The sequence below is a fragment of the Ovis canadensis genome, chromosome 13, assembly GCF_042477335.2.
Source record: "Ovis canadensis isolate MfBH-ARS-UI-01 breed Bighorn chromosome 13, ARS-UI_OviCan_v2, whole genome shotgun sequence".
NCBI classification, from domain to species: domain Eukaryota; kingdom Metazoa; phylum Chordata; class Mammalia; order Artiodactyla; family Bovidae; genus Ovis; species Ovis canadensis.
Window position 1 is genome coordinate 80,042,651 of NC_091257.1, and position 19,760 is coordinate 80,062,410.

Genomic DNA, 19,760 nt, shown 5'->3' on the forward strand with positions numbered 1-19,760 from the left:
CTGTTCCTGTCTCTGTGACTCTTCTCATCTTGTAAATGCATGCATGCCTGTTCAGTTGTCTCCAACTCTTGTGACCCATATGGACTGTAGCCCTCCAAGCTCCATTGTCCACAGGATTTTCCAGGCAAGAATACTGGAGCGGGTTGCCATTTCCTCCTCCAGGGGATCTTCCCAACCCAGGGATAGAATCCACATCTGCATTGCAGGAGGATTCTTTTATCACTGAGCCACCAGGGAAGCCCCACATCGTATAAATACGCCAGTCGTATTGGATTAGAGCCCCCACCCAATGATCTTAACTTGATTATACCTGTGAAGACCCTTTTTCCAGATAAGGTTATATTCACATATTAGGAGCAGGGAGGTTGGACTTTAACATATATTTAAAATTTTTTTCAGTCTTGATTCATGACACGTGGGATCTTAATTCCCCAACCAGGGGTCAGACCCAAGCTCCCTGCATTGGAGGTGTGCAGTCTTAACCACTGGACCACTGAGAAGTCCCACTTAACATATTTTTTAGAGGGACACCATTTAACCCATACCAGGAACTTGTTTCACATTCCTTGACTCTGACCCCTTCCTACTGTCTGTAAACAATTGGCCTCACCTCCTGCTTCACAGAGAAAATAGAAATTAGAAGCCAACAAAAAGAAACTCAGCTTCCCACCACCCAGCTCACAAACCTGCATGTATCACATGCATATGTCCTTTCTTCTACATATCACTTCATGGAAGAATTGCTCTTTTTCCAATGGCTATTTTAAAGCCAACCTCGTAAAATTTCTTCAAACTTGACATGTTCAAAACTGACCCCATTATCTTCCTCTCAAAATCTGTTCCTCCTTCCGTATTCTTTCTTTTCTTTGTTGTTGAGGGGCACACCATCCCCTCAGTTTCCCAAGCTAAAAACCACAAGATTCATCCTTGACTCTGCTTCTCCCTCACACTAACGATCCCAATACTCCCCAAGTCCTGCTAACAGAGCAGAACCACAGTTCCCTTGGGTTTTGTACAGTGCATGTCTTTTAATGAAACCCACCCTTGTATTTGCACTTAGGCACCCACATTATATTCAACTGATTCTACTGAATTCATGGCTACCTACCGCACTGTCTCTTTCCCATCAGAAACTGTGAGATCACATTTCAACTCTTGTGCATGTATAGTTGGTTTCATGCATTCTGATGCGTAACTTGACTTTTCCCCCATTTCATTTCCTGTGATTCAGTATATTATCTTACCATTCTAGCATCCTTTGGGATCTTTATTTTCTCTTTCATTCATGCATGGAACTTGAGGGCATGAGCATTGTAAGATAAGAGATTTCATGTAAAGTGCTAAGGACAGTACTTGGTACATAATAAACCCTCAATAAACATTGTAGTTGTTATTATTACCCAACACTGAGCACAGTTTTGGGTCACAGCAGACCCTCAATAAATATTTATTGGTTAATAAATGAATAGATGGGTCAAAGATGTATGGAATGAATGAATAGCCCCTTTCCTGAAGCCAAGGCCCATTAAATTTGATATCTTTTAAAATGATTTTATTTTTGGCTGTCCTGGGTCTTCACTGCTGCACGAGCTTTTCTCTAGTTGCAGCAAGTGGAGGCTACTCTCTAGCTGTGATGCCTGGGCTTCTCATTGTGGTGGCGTCTCTTATTTCAGAGTATAGACTTCAGAGTGCAAGGGCTTCAATTGTTGTAGCTCCCAGGCTACAGAGTGCAGACTCAATAGCTGTGGTGTACAGGCTTAGTTGCTCCACAGCATGTGGGATCCTCCTGGACCAGGGATCAAACCAGTGTCTTCTGCATTGACAGACAGATTCTTTACCACTGAGCCACTAGGGAAGCCCGCTAAACTTGATATTATTATCCCTCTTTTACAGTTAGAAAAACCAAGACTCAGAGAAGTTAAATAACTTGCTCAAAGTCACTCAGCTGGAAAGTGGTAAAACCAGAACTGGAACCCAGATCTGCCTGACTCCTACTGTATATGACTACTCTGCTTCCTCACATCCATATTCAGATCAGAAGAACCAATTGTGAAGCTGAGTGAAGTCTCAGAGACTTCCCAAGGTCGTGTGTTCCAAGCCCTAGAAAAGCTGATTCCCTAGCTTATTGTGGCCCCACGGCACAGGGATGTGGAAAGAGCCAAGAGATGGCATCAGAGGGCTGGGGGTCTCATCTCTTTCCTCCACTATGGGCTTTCCATTTTCCGTGTCCTAAGCTATATGCTTAGCTATTTCTCCTTGGGAACTAACAACAAGCTATGTCCCTAAGGAGATACTTTTAAGACCAGGAAGCCAAATCCCAGGAAGATAATTCAATTAATTTCCAAGACTGGGGTCAGTGGAACTGGATGTCCAGAAAAGTAGCAAGAATGATGCAAAGTATACAAAGACCTACAGTTACTTCTCTGGTTTGTCAGTTTCTCCTCTGTAAAAATGGAGGTGGCTAAGATCAAGTGTAGTACGGGTGCTTCCCAGGTGGCACAATGATAAAGAATCCGCCTGCCAATGTAGGAGACACAAGAGATGCAGGTTTGATCCTTGGGTAGAAAATGGCAACCTGCTCTAGTGTTCTTGCCTGAAAAATCCCATGGACAGAAGAGCCTGGCAGGCTACAGTCCATGGGGTTGCGAAGAGCCAGACATGACTGAACAACTGAGCATAAGGAGTGATATTCTTTGCCCTGCCTGCTTCACTAGACTGTCTGAGGCACACTAATGGTAACAGCTGATATTTGTGGCATCCCACCTCAGTGCCAGCTACTGTGTTGAGTGTCTTTCATATCCTAACAGTTAGCCCTATGAAACAGGTATATTGTTTTACCCTTCCCCTCTCTTTTCTTTTTCACCAAAGAGGAAATCAAAGTTGGTGGAATTAGTCTACTTGCCCAAGGCCTGTAACTAGAAGTGACAAAATCTTGAAATTTGAAACCGGGCTGCCCTTTGAGCCCATCAGTGCTGCCACAGAATGACTCAGAGTATTTGTGAACTCTAAAGAATGATATAATTCTTGTACCCTTTGGCTCAAGAATATCCTATACAAGTATGCAGCCTGTTATGACTGGGACTGGAGGTGGGTGCCTGGTGGCCATAAATGTCCAAGGAGGCAGTTCAATAAATCAGATGGTTAGGATGGAAGTACTGTTCCCATCCACAGTTATCGCTGATTGGCTCCTCATAACATTCAGTCCCATCACTACATGGCGAATAGATGGGGAAACAGTGGAAACAGTGACAGACTTTATTTTCTTAGGCTCCAAAATCACGGCACATGGTGACTGCAGCCATGAAATTAAAAGACACTTGCTTCTTGGAAGAAAAACTATGACACACCTAGACAGCATATTAAAAAGCAGAGATATTACTTTGCCAACAAAGGTCCATATAGTCAAAGTTACGGTTTTTCCAATAGTCATGTATGGATATGAGAGCTGGACCATAAAGAAGGCTGAGCGTTGAAGAACTGATGCGTTTGAACTGTGGTGTTAAAGACTCTTGAGAGTCCCTTGGACTGCAAGGAGATCAAACCAGTCAATCCTAAAGGAATCAGTCCTGAATATTCATTGGAAGGACTGATGCTGAAGCTGAAGTTCCAATACTTTGGCCACCTGATGCGAAGACCTGACTTATTGGAAAAGACCCTGATGCTGGGAAAAGTTGAAGGCAGGAGGAGAAGGGAGCATCAGAGGATGAAATGGTTGGATGGCATTATCGACTCAATGGACATGAGTTTGTGCAAGCTCTGGGAGATGATGAAGGACAGGGAAGCCTGGTGTGCTGCTGTCCATGGGGTTGCAGAGTCAGACACGACTGAGCGACTGAACAACAGTCTAGTTGGGAAATGTACACAGGCTGAATGGTTCTTTTGTGGAAGAGAATTTTAAGATAGGTAGAGGTGGGAGAGGAAGCTCCCAAGGTATCAAGCCAGGGCCACAACAGTCAAATCAATGCCCAGGCCTTCAGCAGAAAGAGCACCATGGCTGAGATGTCATGAGCCTCTCTGATAGGGGTAAGGCAGGAAGACCTCTGATCTGTTAGACTTTCCAAGAAACTAGGGATGTATCGTCCTGAAAATCAGGGGCCTGCCTCTCTGCCTTGCGTCGCCAGCCACCCTGCTTCTACACTGCCCTCTCTGTGTCCCCAGCCCACCGCGTGGCCTCCCCGGCACCTCCTTTCCAGGCTCACTCTCCTCTCACATACACCAGAACTCTGTCTGCCGTGGCAGCTCCTTTGTTTACTTCCAGAGCTTACAGGCCTGCCCCCCAGCCAAACACAACGAAACCCAGCCAGGGAGGGCTAGGCTCCAGGCTCAGGCTGGCCTCTCAGGGACAGGGAATGGCCTCCAAGCCAGGGAGGCAGCTCGAAGGTACATTACCCACCCCTTATCCCCCGCCCTGGACTCTTGCTTCAGGATCTGTCAACCCAGGTTTCAGGCCTTGAGGGAAGGGACACAGAATCTGCCCAGAGCTGGGCAAGCATCCTTACTGTTGAAACAGCTTTGGCTAGGAGCCCTGGGAATCAAAGCCCCAGCTGGAGAGGGGTGGGGAAAATTTTGAGGCCCCCTGGGTGGGAAGCAGAAGCCTAGGTTCTCCTCTTTTGGTCCTCCCTCCTCAGCCAGGCAGAACCTGGTCCCAAGCCCTTAGAATGAGGACTCAGGTGCCCACAATTCCCTACCGGAGGGCCCTGCTCCCCTCCCAAGAGTTCATGCCTTGCTCCTCCCCAAAGGTTCTAGTGGAGGAGGAAAGTGGGTCTTGACTCTGGGCCAGGCCCCATAAGGAAACACTGTCAGGCTGTGTCTGGCATTGGTCTGTCTAAGGTCGATAAGGTCAATGGGGAGCTTACTTGTCTAATGGATAATTATGTATCTATATCCTGTATAGTGGAAAGGGGAGGGGCTCCAGTTGTTTCCAGAGTTGGGGTAAGGGGGTGGAAGGGGTGCCAAGCTGGAAGGTAGCAGGGCCACAGGCAAGATTGCGTGAGGAATAGTGATCAGTGACAAAGGAGATGCCCCAATAGGTGAAGAGGAAGTCGAGGACCCCTTTAACTGGTGACCAGTGAATTCTGTGAGTATAAGCTGGGGGTGAGTATGAAATGGGGGTGATTTTAGTGGAAATTAAATCCTCAAGTTCTCTCCCACTTACGGATTCATTTTGGAGACACAAACTTGACTAAGGAATGTCGAAAAGGAAACCGACCTCTGTTGCCAGGCCCCAGCAGAGTGGACAGAGCTCTCAGCGAAAATCGGGAATAGAGTGAGAGGTGAAACCCTGGCCCAGCTCAGCCTGTGCTCTCTGTCCCATTCCACTTCAGGCAGCCCACATCCCCTCTCTGGGTCAGTCTTCTTTGAAGGGTCACTGGGTCCCCCGGGGTAGACAAGAAATCTGCCACAGTCTTAGGCACAGTTTTGCTTTTTATCTCATCAATGTACATTTAAATCTAACAGTCTAACAGCCTCCCACTCCTCACCCTGCCCAAGCCCGCTCCCCTTCTTTCCCACCCCTACCCAATTAGCATCCATCTGCCTCCAGGGGCAGAAAGTCACCAGATACGAGGGGGAGACGGCACCTGTGGGTCTCCCAAGGAGAGGCCTCCCTAGAGAGTGCCAAGGTCGAGAAGGCCCAGGTAAGGAGAGGTCATGGGCTGAGTCTAATTGGAAAGCAAGGTCCCCTGGGTCTCAGTCCCATTCCAAGTCTGTCTCCCTGGGCCTGTGTCTGCCAATCAGAGAAGCAGAAGGCAAAAATCCCCAGACAGGGGGACTTGTGGATAGAAAGGGATCTTTAGCAACTGAGCAAGGCTGTTGGCATCCCCTTTCACGGGGGCTGCGTAGATGCTCCTGGCTGTAGCTTCTGGATCCCCCTGTGATTCCAGGAGTGCAGGGAGGGACTCTGGTGACCCGCATCCTGGGGACGTGCCACCCGGAAAGACAGAGGCCAGTGTTGCTACCTGCAGCCACAGGACTCCACGACCATGTCTTCATACTGCTTATAGACCACATTGTTGGCCGAGTCGATGAAGAGGATACTGATGGGACTCAGCCTCGTGGGCACACAGCAGGTGGGCGGCGTGGACTCAGGGTCCATGGAGTTCATCAGGGTCTGGATGACCGCATGGTTCGTGGGCTCCAGGTGGGAGCGCAAGGGGAACTCGCACAGCCCCTCGCAGTGGAAAGCCTCGTACTCCAGGGGCGCAATAATCCAGTCATCCCAGCCCATGTCCTTGAAGTTGACGTGCAGCGCCTTCCGACTGCAGCGGGCCTTGGGGTTCTTGCTGGGTCGCTTGCCCTGGCGCGTGGCCAGGGGGGCCCGCCGCTTTCGCCGCTGGCTGAACAGGTACTCATACACAGTCTTATCATCCTGGCCAGAGCGGGCCTTGATCTCATTGAAGAACAGGTCCCGTTTCTTGGTGCGGCCAAACACCAGGAACAGGGCTTTCTCGTGGACCTGCCTGGCGGCGCGGTCAAAGCCCAGGCTACGGAGGTCCATGGCCCGGCCCCGTTCCCAGGCCTCCAGCTCCAAGCACAGCTGGGCTGAGTTCTTAAAGCTTCGGAAGAGCTTCCAGATGTCGAACACCTCCCAGCCAGAGCTGTCCAGGCCTGGCACGGAACGCACATCCAACAAGGCTGCCGGCTGCCGGCCGCTGGGGCAACTGGACAGCTTCAGCTGGGCAGCCCGCCCGCTGCCAGGGGCCACTGGCTTGGCCACGTCCAAGGGCTTCTTCCGCAAGATCCGCAGCTCAGCCCCTAGTAGCCCATCCTTCTCCAGGGCACTAATGTCAAACACGTACCTCTGCTTCCTGACCGCGGGACCTCGGTCATCTAGAGAGAACACCCAGAAGTCATTGTCCGCAGGCTCACCAAGGGAGCCAGTCACCACGCAGCCTAGGGGAGGGCCATGGCTCTTTTCCCCAAAGAGAGCTCTCTTTAACCTCTTCCCCACTCCAACAAAGGCCAAGACCCAAATCATGGAGAGCGTTTTCCAAAATAAGGGAGCTTCCCACACAGTCAAGATCTATAGATGTGACTGTGGGGGATATGAGTGATTCTGGGTGTCTGTGTCAATGACACGCATAGCAGAGGTCCCTCAGCCTTAGAACTGCCTTCTGTCTGTCTCTCTCCCATCTGCTATCCAGTATGATATCTCTTTGGTAAGAGAGGCAGGGTGATCATTATAATCACCTCTTCTGTTTTTCCAGAGGAGGAACCTGAGGCTCAGAGAAGTTAGGTAACTTGCTCAAGGTCACCCAGCTGGCAAAAAGCACGGTTGGAACTCCAGCCTAGAACTTGTTATGCCTGATCCTGAGCTGCTTCTACTGTACTATGCCTTAAAGAAGATCTTAGTGCTCTTGTTTCACAGATGAAGCACAGAGAGGGAGAGTGACTTGCCTAAGGTCACACAGCAAGTTAATGACCAAACTGGTCTATGATTCAATTTTCCTGGCTAGTCTAATGATTTGTGGTGTATGTTTCTTACTCTGCTTGGTATGTGAGTGTGTGTGTGTGAATGACAGTTTGTGTATATATATGTATGACTGGGTCCACATGTGAGTATGGAAAGTAATGCATATTTGAGTGACAGGTTATATGCATGTATGATTGGGCTTGTGTGACTATGTGAAGGGTATGTATGTATTGGGTTGGCCAAAAAGTTCTTTTGATTTCTTCTATTAAATGGTACAGAAAACCCCAAAAAAACTTTTTGGCCAACCCAATATATGTGTCTGTATATGTGTAAGAAAGTTCTGTGTGTATATGTCAGGCGTGCGTGTGCACATTGTGTATGTGTGTGTGTGAGTGTGATTCACCATGTATGTACAAACATAAGGCTCTGCATGTGTACAAGAAGCTCAGTGGTATGTCCAAATCAACATGCCCTCCTTCCTAAATACCAATTTGCCATTGGGAAGCACTCATAATATTGCTCTAGAAGGTGACTAATTAGGCCTTTAAACTCCCCATCTCTCCCCCTCCAAGCTCCCTTAGAGCTGGGGGGCACAAGGACTTACTTTATGATTCCCCGAGGGGTCACAGCTTTCTCTGGCTGGGCAGGCAGCCAGACCACCTCCCCCACCTCAGCAGACCCGTTGCCTCTGTGCCTCCCCCACCCTCTGTCACTCCCCCACCGGCCAGCTCTAATGAGGAGCCTCTTCCCCTCTCTGACCCCTCCCCCACCCTGCCAGCCAAAGTCCCAAGATTCCCAGAACCAACACACACGAGCTGCCAGCACCCCTAGCCATCAGGTCAACCTCCTTCTTCACTCTTATGGATAAACTCAGGCCCTGAGAGGGGAAAGGACTTGCTGAAATCACATGGCAAGTTGAGGGGACAAGCCAAGACAGTGATGCTAGGAGGGCAGAAATGTGAAATGAGGGGAGCAGATTGTCTCCTGGGTTCATGATAAAAAGTGATCTGTGTCTAGGACAGGACATAAAGTTTTCATATTGGAAGGGCTCTCAGAAGTCACCCCATCCAACCTCCACAGAGTTGTACTGATGGGGAAACTGAGACCCCGGAGGGAGAAGGGGCTTTCCCAAGGTCACACTGTGAGTTAGAGCCCAGGTCTGTTGTTCACCCCACCCCATATATCTGAAGATAATTCCCTGACTCCAAGATGCCTCATTTCCTCCCTTCACCTGTCTTACCTTCTCTGCCCCCTTGCCTGAAGGGAAAGTGGCAGAACCATGGGCTTCTGAGATTCGTTTCTCTCTCTGCCATCCAAGAAAACCTACAACCCCGTGCAGCCTAGAAGTCTGACCAACTCAGTAAGAACAGAGTGTGGCCTGGTAATTAAGAGTTTAAGAGGCTGGTCCTCAATTCTGCCACCAACCGGCAGGGCTTGTCTCCTTCCCAGGCTTCAGGAACCCCCTCCACATCTTGCAGGAATTGCACTTGGGGATCCCCAGGTGCCATCTGTCTCTGACATGCCAGCAGCCTGGGACCTGGTGTGGGTGAGGTTAATCCCAGATACCGCCCCGGGCCAGAAGCACACACCGTCTCCCCCCAGTGCAGTGTCTGGCCTCTAAAACCCCCTCCATGCATGCAGATGCCCCTCCCTCTGAGCCGTGCCCCGGCCACCCCGCCCCCTCACCTTGCCCTTTGTCAATAAAGCTGGTGATGGTGTTGGCCAGGCCAGCCTCCAACTTCACGCTGCTGTTGCCTCCCTTTCTGTCAGCATCGGACAGCGTCCTGTACAGCGAAAGCATGTACTCGTGGGGCGTGATGGGGGGCGGGCGGAATGGCTCCTTGGGCTCACGCGGGGACCCAGGCTCCCTGGCCTTCTTCAGCAGGAAGGGACTGGGGACAGAGCCTGCCTTTGAGGGTGCCTTCCCCCCAGGAAGCTGTCCTTTTGGGGTCACCGTCCGCGTGGCCCCCTGCCTTGTCTGGGGAGGGTGTCCTGGCTTGGGTTCAGGGCCACCCGATCTGGAGGGCAGCTTTTTGGGTTCATCCTTCTTGGGCTGTGTCAGGCCTCCTGTCTGCCCAGTGCCCCCCTTGGCCCTGGCATTGGTGGCCCCCCCACCGTAGCTGTGACCCCCTGGCCTGAAGATGTTCTGGGCCAAAGGGGGTCTCTCCTTGGCTTCTGCTTTGGCCAGTCCTGGCCTGGCCCCCTGGGGTCTCTGGCCCAAGTCAGGGGCACCCAACACAGTGCAGATGAATTCCAGGTCCAGCCAAGCCAGGTGCCAAAGCAAGAGTGTGAGGAGTTTGGGGAGTCTCATCCTCTGGCCAGCCGCTGAATGATGCCCAAGAGAACAGCGGCAGCAGCGAAGGTGCCTCTGGTTTGGCAGGAAAAACCATGAAAGGAGCGGACCCTCAAAAGCAGCGGCAGCAGCAGTAGCAGCAGAAGGAAGGGCTTTCTCCTCAGTCTGAGACTCTTGAAGTCTGCCGGGTGTGTGTTTGTATCCAGTCCCATAGTGGAAATGCTCTCCTATCCAGACGTGCACCGTCTCCAGTCAGCAGCTGAAAATAACTCGTTCTTGAAAGGAGAAAGCCGACCGCCCCCTTTCTCCTGCACAACTGACTGAGGGCCTGAAGGAGGCTTGTATAAGGCTCAGGGATTTTTCCAAGAAGGAAGAATGGCGTAATGCTGCTAACTTTTGAATCCTTTCCAGTGAAAATACACACACTCGCGCGCGCGCACACACACACACACACACACACAAGCCTGCAGGTGCTCAGAAAAATCTTTTACAAACCTGAACTCAGGAATTGGAAACGGAATTCCAACCCAAACCAATTTAATTACTCTCTGATGTCATGCTGTCTAAACTCATTTAAGTGCGATATATTTATGTGAAAAAAATCACCGCTGCCCTCTGAGGCCATGGCTCACGGGGGCTCTTGGCACAGAGCCCCGTGGGGGGATTCTAGAATGGAGCGGGGTGGTGGGGGGAGACTTTCAGTCCCATGGAGCAGACTCTGGGGTCTTCACCTCCATGTCACGGCCCACCCCACCTTCCCAAGGAGAGATGCTAGGAATAGATTCAAAGATCTTAAACCCCAGAGGCATGAGAGTGTGGGTTTTCAGTTAAGTCCTTGGGGTGTTTTTAAAGCAACCTTCACATCTAGTCTGGGACCTGTTCTGTTGTTGGTGTCGGGGGTGGGGGGGAGGGCAGCACAGATGGCAGAATTCACCCACAGTTTCTTTTATTTTAATAAACTTGTGGTGACCCAGAGCCAGAAAAATATCGGTACCCACTACACCCCTCCCCCAAATGCCATTGACTGAGCTCAGATGGTTTCTCCAGGCTTTGGGGGGCGCCCCCAAGCCCACTCCTTGGATGGAGACACGTCCAGAGTGTCTATACCTCACCGCCACCCCAGCAAAGACAGGCTCAGTTTTGTTGTGAGGGACTGGCTGAGTCCCAGATGTGGCAGCCCCAGCCTGGGGCAGCAGCGGCCTCTGCAGGAGGCAGAAAAAATGATTCCCACACAGTGCTTTTCTGGTATTAGTAGCTCTGGAAGAAGTCTGAACTCCAGCTGGCTCAAGCGGGGAAACTGTTCCCTTTACCTAGAACATCCGCCTTTTACTCCCACGACAGGAGGAACCTCTTATCCTGAGAGCTTCAGCTGAAAATTCACCTCCACCAGGAAGCCTTCCCAGATCCCCAAACAGAACCAATTACCCCTTTTTGAATATTTCACTGCAACAGACTGTGAGAGAAATAGAAGTGGCAGAAACAGTCATCAGGTAGGCTTCCTTCTTTCTTTAATTTTTATTTTTAGCCCTGCCTTGTGGCATGTGGGATATCTGTTCCCCTACCAGGAATCAAACCCATGCCCCCAGCAGTGGAGGCGCAGTCTTAACCATTGGACCCCCAGAGAAGTCCCTTTATTTTATTTATTTTTTAGGCTTCCTTCTTAACCCTAGATTCTCTGAGCCTGCCTGATAGAGATCTGTTTGTACTCTGAGGTCACCAGATTGGTTTCCTAGCACATCTGGCACAGAATAGAAGCTCAGTAAGCATTCAATGAATGAAGGAAGATAAAACTCACGGCTGGGGTGTCCAGGTGCCCAGCCAACGTTTTCATTGTTATATGTCCAGATCCTCACTGATCCTCAGAGCACAGCTACATAATTTGGCTTCTTGAAGCTTCATCTGGTGCTCCTAGGTCAGAAACCCCAGGAGAGCTCTACCTCCCCATCTCAAAAAATCAACGCACCGCCAGACACTTCTTTGCAGGAGCTTTAAGGAAGAGCTGAGACGGTCAAGTAAGTGGTAACCCGCTCCAGTATTCTTGCCTGGGAAATCCCATGGACAGAGGAGACTGGCGGGCTACAGTCTGTGGGGCTGCAAAGAGTCGGACACGACTGAGCATGCACACGTAAGCTCTAAGTTAAATACTGTAGGAAATGATTATTTCTTAAAATCTTATAAAATAAGAATTAAGGGTAATGATTCCATTCAGATAAAATTGAGTGATAAAAATTTTTGAAAAAAGGAAAAGCTGAGGGCTTCCCAGGTGGTTCAAATGGTAAAGAATCTGCCTGCCATGCGGGAGACCGGGGGTCAGTTCCTGGGTCAGGAAGATCCCTTGGAGAAGGAAATGGCAACCCACTCCAGTATTCTTGACTGAAGAATTCCATGCACAGAGCTTGGCAGGCTACAGTCCAGGAGGTTGGAAAGAGCTGGACACAACTAAGGAACTAACACTTTCACCTGAAGAAGAGGTGAATCCCTTCCTGTCCCTCCAGTCGCCCAACACTTGGCTTCCCTTTTGACTTGTCCCACTTAAGCCATCATCTCTGGCATTCCTTTCTGCTTTCCACCCCCACATCCTTGCAGAACTTCACAACCTGTCCTTAGAGAAGTCCCTTAGAACTGGCTTCCAGACTGCTCTCCCACCTCCCTCCCCAAAAACTGCCCGTCAAAAAGCACCAACTTGTTTGCCCTCTCCTCCATGAAGCCTTCCCTCTTCCACCAGAAAATACACACTTCTGAATTGCCATCACACATTTTGTGCACCCTTTCCACTTTGGCACACAAAATTATCCAGCTCTGCCTCTAAACCACTCCCATCTTAGACACAGGTCATTTCTTCTACTCTGTGTCCTTTTTTCATATTTTAAAAATCATAGCCTAATTCCTTAGGGCAGTAATAATTTATTTACATACATGCCTACCCCATTAGATTATGACTAGATGACACCATATTTATCTTTCAATTATTCCAGGGCCTGGGTATAGGGCCCAGCACATAGCAGGTTCTCAATGTGTCATGTGGATGAATGGATTTCTAACCAACCCTTATATACCAAAGTCACAATTTTCTACTTTCAGGTATAGTTACTTTTAGACATATTGTGCTTTCCCTGCCAGACTCTTGAGTTCCCTAAAGGGAAGGATTCTGTCTCACCACTTATTAAGTACTTTGTAAGCTTGAGGGAGTGAATAAATGAAGGGATGAATAAAACAAACCATCAGGGCATCCCTGGGACTTCCCTGGTAGTCCAGTGGTTAAAATTCCATGTTTCCCATGTAAGGGGTGCAGGTTTGATCCCTGGTCAGGGAATCCCACGTACCATGCACTGCAGCCAGAAAAAGGAAAAAAAAAAAAGATGTCTCTAAATATGGCTTGATAAGGACTCAGGGCTCTGGAGATAAACACCAGAGGCCTGAGTTTGAATTCTGCTTCTGGTTTATGGTTTAGTGCATTATGTGATCTCTGGAAGCCCCTAAACCTCTCTAAAACTCTGATCAGGGATCATGACAGTGCCTACCTCACAGGGTGTTTGTGGGGATTCAATTACATAAATTATAAAAAGTGATTAGCCTGGTACCTAGAAAATCATAATAGCTGCTATTTGTTGAGCATGTACTAGAGTAAACTAGACTCTGGCCTTTGTATCCTACTGTATTTTTATCTTATTTATCTTCACAATAACCTGTGATGAAGGCACTGTCAGTACCCTGATTTTGCAGATGAGGAAACTGAAGTTTTGAAACATTAAATTGCCTTTAACATCTAATTGCCAACATCCACTGGATCATCGAAAATGCAAGAGAGTTCCAGAGAAACATCTATTTCTGCTTTGTTGACTATGCCAAAGCCTTTGACTGTGTGAATCACAATAAACTGTGGAAAATTCTGAAAGAGATGGGAATACCAGACCACCTGACCTGCCTCTTGAGAAACCTATATGCAGGTCAGGAAGCTCTGGACATGGAACAACAGACTGGTTCCAAATAGGAAAAGGAGTACGTCAAGGCTGTATATTGTCACCCTACTTCTTTAACTTCTATACAGAGAAACTCTGGGCTGGAAGAAGCACAAGCTGGAATCAAGATTGCCGGGAGAAATATCAACAACCTCAGATATGCAGATAACACCACCCTTATGGCAGAAAGTGAAGAAGAATTAAAGAGCCTCTTGATGAAAGTGAAAGACGATGGAGGAGGAAATGGCAACCCACTCCAGTTTTCTTGCCTGGGAAATCCCATGAACAGAGGAGCCTGGAGGGCTGTAGTCCATGGGATCTCAAAGAAGCAGACATGACTTAGCAAACGTGCATGCACTCGCAGGAAGTGTGCTCTTGGAATTTATTAAGGTGAGATAGAAAAACAACTGTTTTCTACCAGTGTTTGAATTCAGCTTCTTTCTTATTTCTAAAAGTAACTACATTTAAAAAGTCCACTTGGGATTCAGTGCCAGAATTCTAATAAAACTGCATTCTTTCTATTAAAAAAAAAAAGAAAGAAAGAAAGAAAGTGAAAGACGAGAGTGAAAAAGTTGGCTTAAAGCTCAACATTCAGAAAATGAAGATCAAGGCATTAGGTCCCATCACTTCATGGGAAATAGATGGGGAAACAGTGGAAACAGTGTCAGACTTTATTTTGGGGGGCTCCAAAATCACTGCAGACAGTGACTGCAGCCATGAAATTAAAAGACGCTTACTCCTTGGAAGAAAAGTTATGACCAACCTAGATAGCATATTGAAAAGCAGAGACATTACTTTGCCAACAAAGGTCCGTCTAGTCAAGGCTACGATTTTTCCAGTGGTCATGTATGGATGTGAGAGTTGGACTATAAGGAAAGCTGAGCACTGAAGAATTGATGCCTTTGAACTGTGGTGTTGGAGAAGACTCTTGAGAGTCCCTTGGACTGCAAGGAGATCCAACCAGTCCATCCTAAAGGAGATCAGCCCTGGGTGTTCACTGGAAGGACTGATGCCGAAGATGAATTCCAATTCTTTGGCCACCTCATGCAAAGAGTTGACTCATTGGAAAAGACCCTGATGCTGGGAAGATTGAAGGCAGGAGGAGAAGGGGATGACAGAGGATGAGAAGGTTGGATGGCATCACCAACTTGATGGACATGAGTTTGGGTGAACTCCAGGAGTTGGTGATGGACAGGGAGGCCTGGTGTGCTGCGGTTCATGGGGTCGCAAAGAGTCGGACATGATTGAGCGACTGAACTGAACTGAACTGAACGTCTAATTCCTATTCCAATACTCTTTATACCAAAGAATCTTTTTAAAAAATATTCATTTATTTGACGGCACCAGTCTTAGCTTTGCTGCTCCCTGGCATGTGGGATCTTAGTTCCCCAACCAGGCGTGGAACCCACGTTCCCTGCATTACAAGGCAGATTGTTAACCACTGAACCACTAGGGAAGTCCCATACCAAAGACTCTTAACCTGGATTCTAGAAACATAAGAAATGAAAGAGTGGTTGGGGCAACTGTGGTCTTCTTGGCTTTTAGTCAAGTGGGGACATTGGAGGAGTTGGAGCAGGCCTATTATTTGAGGAGCAGAGAACTCCAGAAATGAGGTGGGAGTAGGGAAAGGGGATTCTGAGCTTGCTTATAAGGCCCTCTCCAGGGAGGAGCCCAGGGGACCCATCTGGATCTCACTATAAAGGTGACTAATCACTTCAGTCCCCTCTGGTAATTACAACCAGATGCTGCTGCTGGCAGCGCTTCAGTCCCAACATGTTTAATTACAGGGATGCAGAGTCCCTCAGTCCTCCATGTCCCCCTACCTCCCCCTCGCCTGTCAGTGATATTAATGTCTGACTCGAGGTGGAGGCTAGGAATGTTGGGAAGCCATTGGCATGGAAATGACCTTCTACTGTCTAGAGCCTTTAACTTTTATACCTGTTTCCCCATCCATCTCATGGGCACTCCACAAGCCATCCTCTTAAATTTGGCAGGCCAGCGCATTATTTATACCCATTTCACAGATGAGCCAATAGTGAACTGAATCATCAGCATTATCATCATCATCTTTTCCTTTCTTCATACACTTAGCAATTTGCAAAGTCGCTTTGTATTCTTTAAGCAATCTCTCTCTCTCTCTTTTGAGGGGAGGGGAGTATAGTTGCTTTACAACGTTCTATTATTTTCTGCTATACAGCAAAGTGAATCAGCTATGTGTATACATATATCCCCTCTTCCTGGATTTCCTTCCCACTTAGGTCACCGCAGAGCCTTGAGTAGAGATCCTAGTGCTATACAGTCGGTTCTCATTAGTTATCTATTTTATACTAAACTATCTGAATCTCTTATTTCTTGGAGTCAGTCAGTTCAGCACAGCTCAGTGGCTAAAATCTTGGGTTACTGGATCAGATAACTCAGTTTACATCCTGGCTCTGCCATGAACCAATTGGATGACCTTGGGTTTTCATTCATTTATGTACTCCTGGGCCTGAGCACTGGATATTTAACAAAGGACAAGACTACCAAGTCTGTGCTCACATTCTGGTGGAAGAGACAGAAAAACAAGCAAACAAATGTATAGCTGCAGAAAACTCTAGTGCTTTGGAGAAAAATTAGGCAGAGTCAAAGAGATGTCTATTTTATTGTATTGTTATTATTATTTTTGACTGCACTGGGTCTTTGTTGCTGTGAATGGGCTTTCTCTAGCTTCTAATTGTGGTGAATGAGGGCTACTCTCTAGTATTGGTGCATGGGCTTCTCACTGAGGTGGCTTCTCTTGTTGCAGAGCACGGGCTTCAGGCACGTGGGCTTAGCTGTGGTGCCCAGGCTTAGTTGCTCCGCAGTACATGGGATCTTCCTGGACCAGGGATTGAACCCATGTCCCCTGCATTGGCAGGTGGATTCTTAACCACTGGACCACCAGGGAAGTCCGAGAGGTCTATTTTGGGAATGTCTCTTTGAGGGGGTGATATGTGAGCAGAGATCCAGATTTAGTGAGGGAATGAGCAGTACAAAGGGAGATCTTCTGGGAGAAGGTCGTTTCTGGTGGAAAGAACAGCAGATGCAAAGGCCCTGGGGCATGAATATGCTTGGCATATCAGAGGAACCAGGAGAAGCCAGTGCTGCTGAAACAGAGTGCCGAGGTACTGATAGGAGATGAGGTCAGATCACGCCAGGGCCACAATAAGTATGGCCTCACGACCCAGAGAAAAGAGACTGGATTTTCTTTCTAGTGCAGTGGGGATTTGGGTGCACAGTGTTCAGCAGGAAATTCGTCTAACATAACAATTAAGAGCTGGACTACCTACAATCAAATCCTGGCTCCCTAATTTACCAGCTGTGTAATCTCAAGCCAGTTATTTAATCTTTCTGTGCCTCAGTTTCCTCATATATAAATGAGGCTAATGATAATATACTTGCCTCAGAGTTATTACAGATTTTTGTTGTAAGTTCTTAGAACAGTGTCTCGTGCATAGTAAGCACTACATAAATGTTACCTATAATTACTGTCTTTTCAAAAAAAAATCACTTCTTTAAATCTGTTTCTTTGCCTGTAAAAATTAGTATAAAAATATCTTCTTCAGCCTCTCTTGCCTTTCTGAGATGGCCCACACTTTGCGGAGTGTATTTCTCTCTAAATAAATCCACTTCTTACTTTAAAAAAAAAGAAAGTAAAGAAAATCTGCTCCACAGACAGCTTATAAGAACGAAATGTATTTATACATGTAGAGCACCTTTCTTTCAGCCACCTGCATATAGTAGGTGCACCATAAATCATGGTTTAAAAAAAAAAGAGTTGTTAGTATTTTCCTTCTTTACAAAAAAGAAAACTGAGTCTCAGAGGAGTTAAGTAATTGACACAAGGTCACACAGCCCAAAATGATCAACTCAAACTCATGACTCTGAATCCAGTGCTCTTCCCCACAGCAAACAAGAATTGATTTTTCCTGGCATCACTCTACGAGAACAGGATTGGTTGGGAGAAGGGCCCTGGGCCCCGGGCCCTCCATCTGTGCTTCTTATAGTCTGTGGGACCTGGGTCATCCCCATCCAGGGAGCCCAGAGAGCCCCAGCAGGTGCAGAGCCACTTAATCCTCCCTGCAATCATCATTCTGGTTTGTGTTGTTTCAACTTCCCTGGAGCTGCCACTCCTGTGGGCTCTTCTCCACTGAGTTCTCAATGGCTCCCCCCGCTGAGCTCCTCAGGAACTGCACCTTGTCAGAGTACTGTGGGCCCTTTAGCCAGATCAGTTCATCCCACTCCCTGAAGATACTATAATCTGGAAACAGGTCAGTTCATCCCACTCCCTGCAGGGTGTTAATCTGGGTGTATGCGTATTTTACCTGTTATTGGTGTGGTCCCCAAAATAACCATACACTTTCAATTTTATTCTTTATTTAAAATATTTTATTTTAAAACTTTTATTTTTATTTTTACTTTATTTTACTTTATAATACTGTACTGGTTTTGCCATACATTGACATGAGTCCGCCACGAGTGTACATGACTTCCCAAACATGAACCCCTCTCCCACCTCCCACCCCATATTATCTCTCTGGATCATCCCCGTGCACAAGCCCCAAGCATCCTGTATCCTGCATCACAACATAGATTGGCAATTCGTTTCTTACATGATAGTATACATGTTTCAATGCCATTCTCCCAAATCATCCCACCCTCTCCCTCTCCCTCAGAGTCCAAAAGTCCGCTCTACACATCTATGTCTCTTTTGCTGTCTCACATACAGGGTCATCATTGCCATCTTTCTAAATTCCATATATATGTGTTAGTATACTGTATTGGTGTTTTTCTTTCTGGCTTACTTCACTCTGTATAATAGGCTCCAGTTTCATCCATCTCATTAGAACTGATTCAAATGTATTCTTTTTAATGTCTGAGTAATACTCCATTGTGTATATGTATCACAGCTTTATTATCCATTCATCTGCTGATGGACATCTAGGTTGTTTCCATGTCCTGGCTATTATAAACAGTGCTGCGATGAACATTGGGGTACATGTGTCTCTTTCAGTTCTGGTTTCCTCGGTGTGTTTCCTCGGTGTTTCCAGCAGTGGGATTGCTGGGTCACAAGGCAGTTCTATTTGCAATTTTTTAAGGAATCTCCACACTGTTCTCCATACTTTTTAATATTTAAAAATATTTTTAGAAATTTAAAAACTAATGCATAATAGAAAGAAAGGTAACACAAACTCATGATGAAAAAAATTCAAATAGTATGAGGGAGTACACAGGAAGTCCTCCTCCCACCTCAGACCCCCAGTTTTTCATTCCTTCTCGGAAACAACCACTTTTATTATTCTCTTGGATGACTTTGTTTCTTTCTTTTTAAATTTAAAAAAAAAAATCTTTATTGAATTTGTTACAATATTGCTTCTGTTTTATGTTTGGGTTTTTTGGCCTCGAGCCACATGGGATTTTATCTCCCTGAACAGAGATCAAATCCATATCCCATGCGTCGGAAGGCAGTCTTAACCACTGGACCACCAGGGAAGTCCCTCCTGGATGACTTTCTGTGCAATATAAGCTTTGAAAAAACCTTTTTATTGAAGAATAACACCTGTACTGAATATATATTTAATTACAAACTTGAATCATGCTCTTTGTAAAAAAAGAAAATTGAGACAACACCAAAGTCTGTTAAATTGAAAGAGGCCGCTCTCCAATCTCTCTGCCTAGAGGTAACCACTATTAATAGTTAGGGACCTGGAAACCCATTGCCATTCTTGAGCTCAGAAACCTCGGATTCTTGCTAGACTCTCCTCACTCCTCCTTCCCTTTGTCTACTTATATCTCCCACTTTTCACTCTAATAGTTAAGTGTTATTATCCCCATTGCCAGCAAAGGAACTTGAGACTCAGAGAGGGAAGGTGGGTTGCTCCAGACACAAGGCAGAGCCCGAAAATTCAAACCCAGGGGAGAGTGTCTGCCTCCAAGTCCGGTGTTCTTCCTGCCGTGTTCCTCTTGGTTCCTGTCCAGATTCTTAGAGTTTTAATTGCTGTATCACCTGAAGCAGCAGATAGAGTCTCAGGTTAGAATATAATTACGGGCTCATTTAAATTTTTATTTATTTACTTTT

At 47.2% G+C, this 19,760-nt stretch overlaps 1 protein-coding gene across 1 annotated transcript; it reads right to left on the bottom strand.

Moving 5' to 3' along the window:
- Positions 1-5,512: 5,512 nt before the first annotated feature.
- GDF5 (growth differentiation factor 5) lies at positions 5,513-9,881 on the bottom strand. The gene is made up of 2 exons (XM_069548917.1): positions 9,098-9,881; positions 5,513-6,828 (listed from the first exon to the last, which is right to left on the bottom strand). Exons 1-2 carry the CDS (start codon positions 9,720-9,722, stop codon positions 5,954-5,956), a joined length of 1,500 nt encoding a protein of 499 aa, XP_069405018.1. The 5' UTR covers positions 9,723-9,881; the 3' UTR covers positions 5,513-5,953.
- Positions 9,882-19,760: the final 9,879 nt, after the last annotated feature.

Excerpts from the sequence above, each read along its gene's own strand:
- GDF5 (XM_069548917.1), bottom strand. The coding sequence starts at position 9,722 with ATGAGACTCCCCAAACTCCTCACACTCTTGCTTTGGCACCTGGCTTGG. Across the intron at positions 6,829-9,097 it reads CTTTATTGACAAAGGGCAAG|ATGACCGAGGTCCCGCGGTC; the intron begins GTGAGGGGGCGG and ends TGTTCTCTCTAG.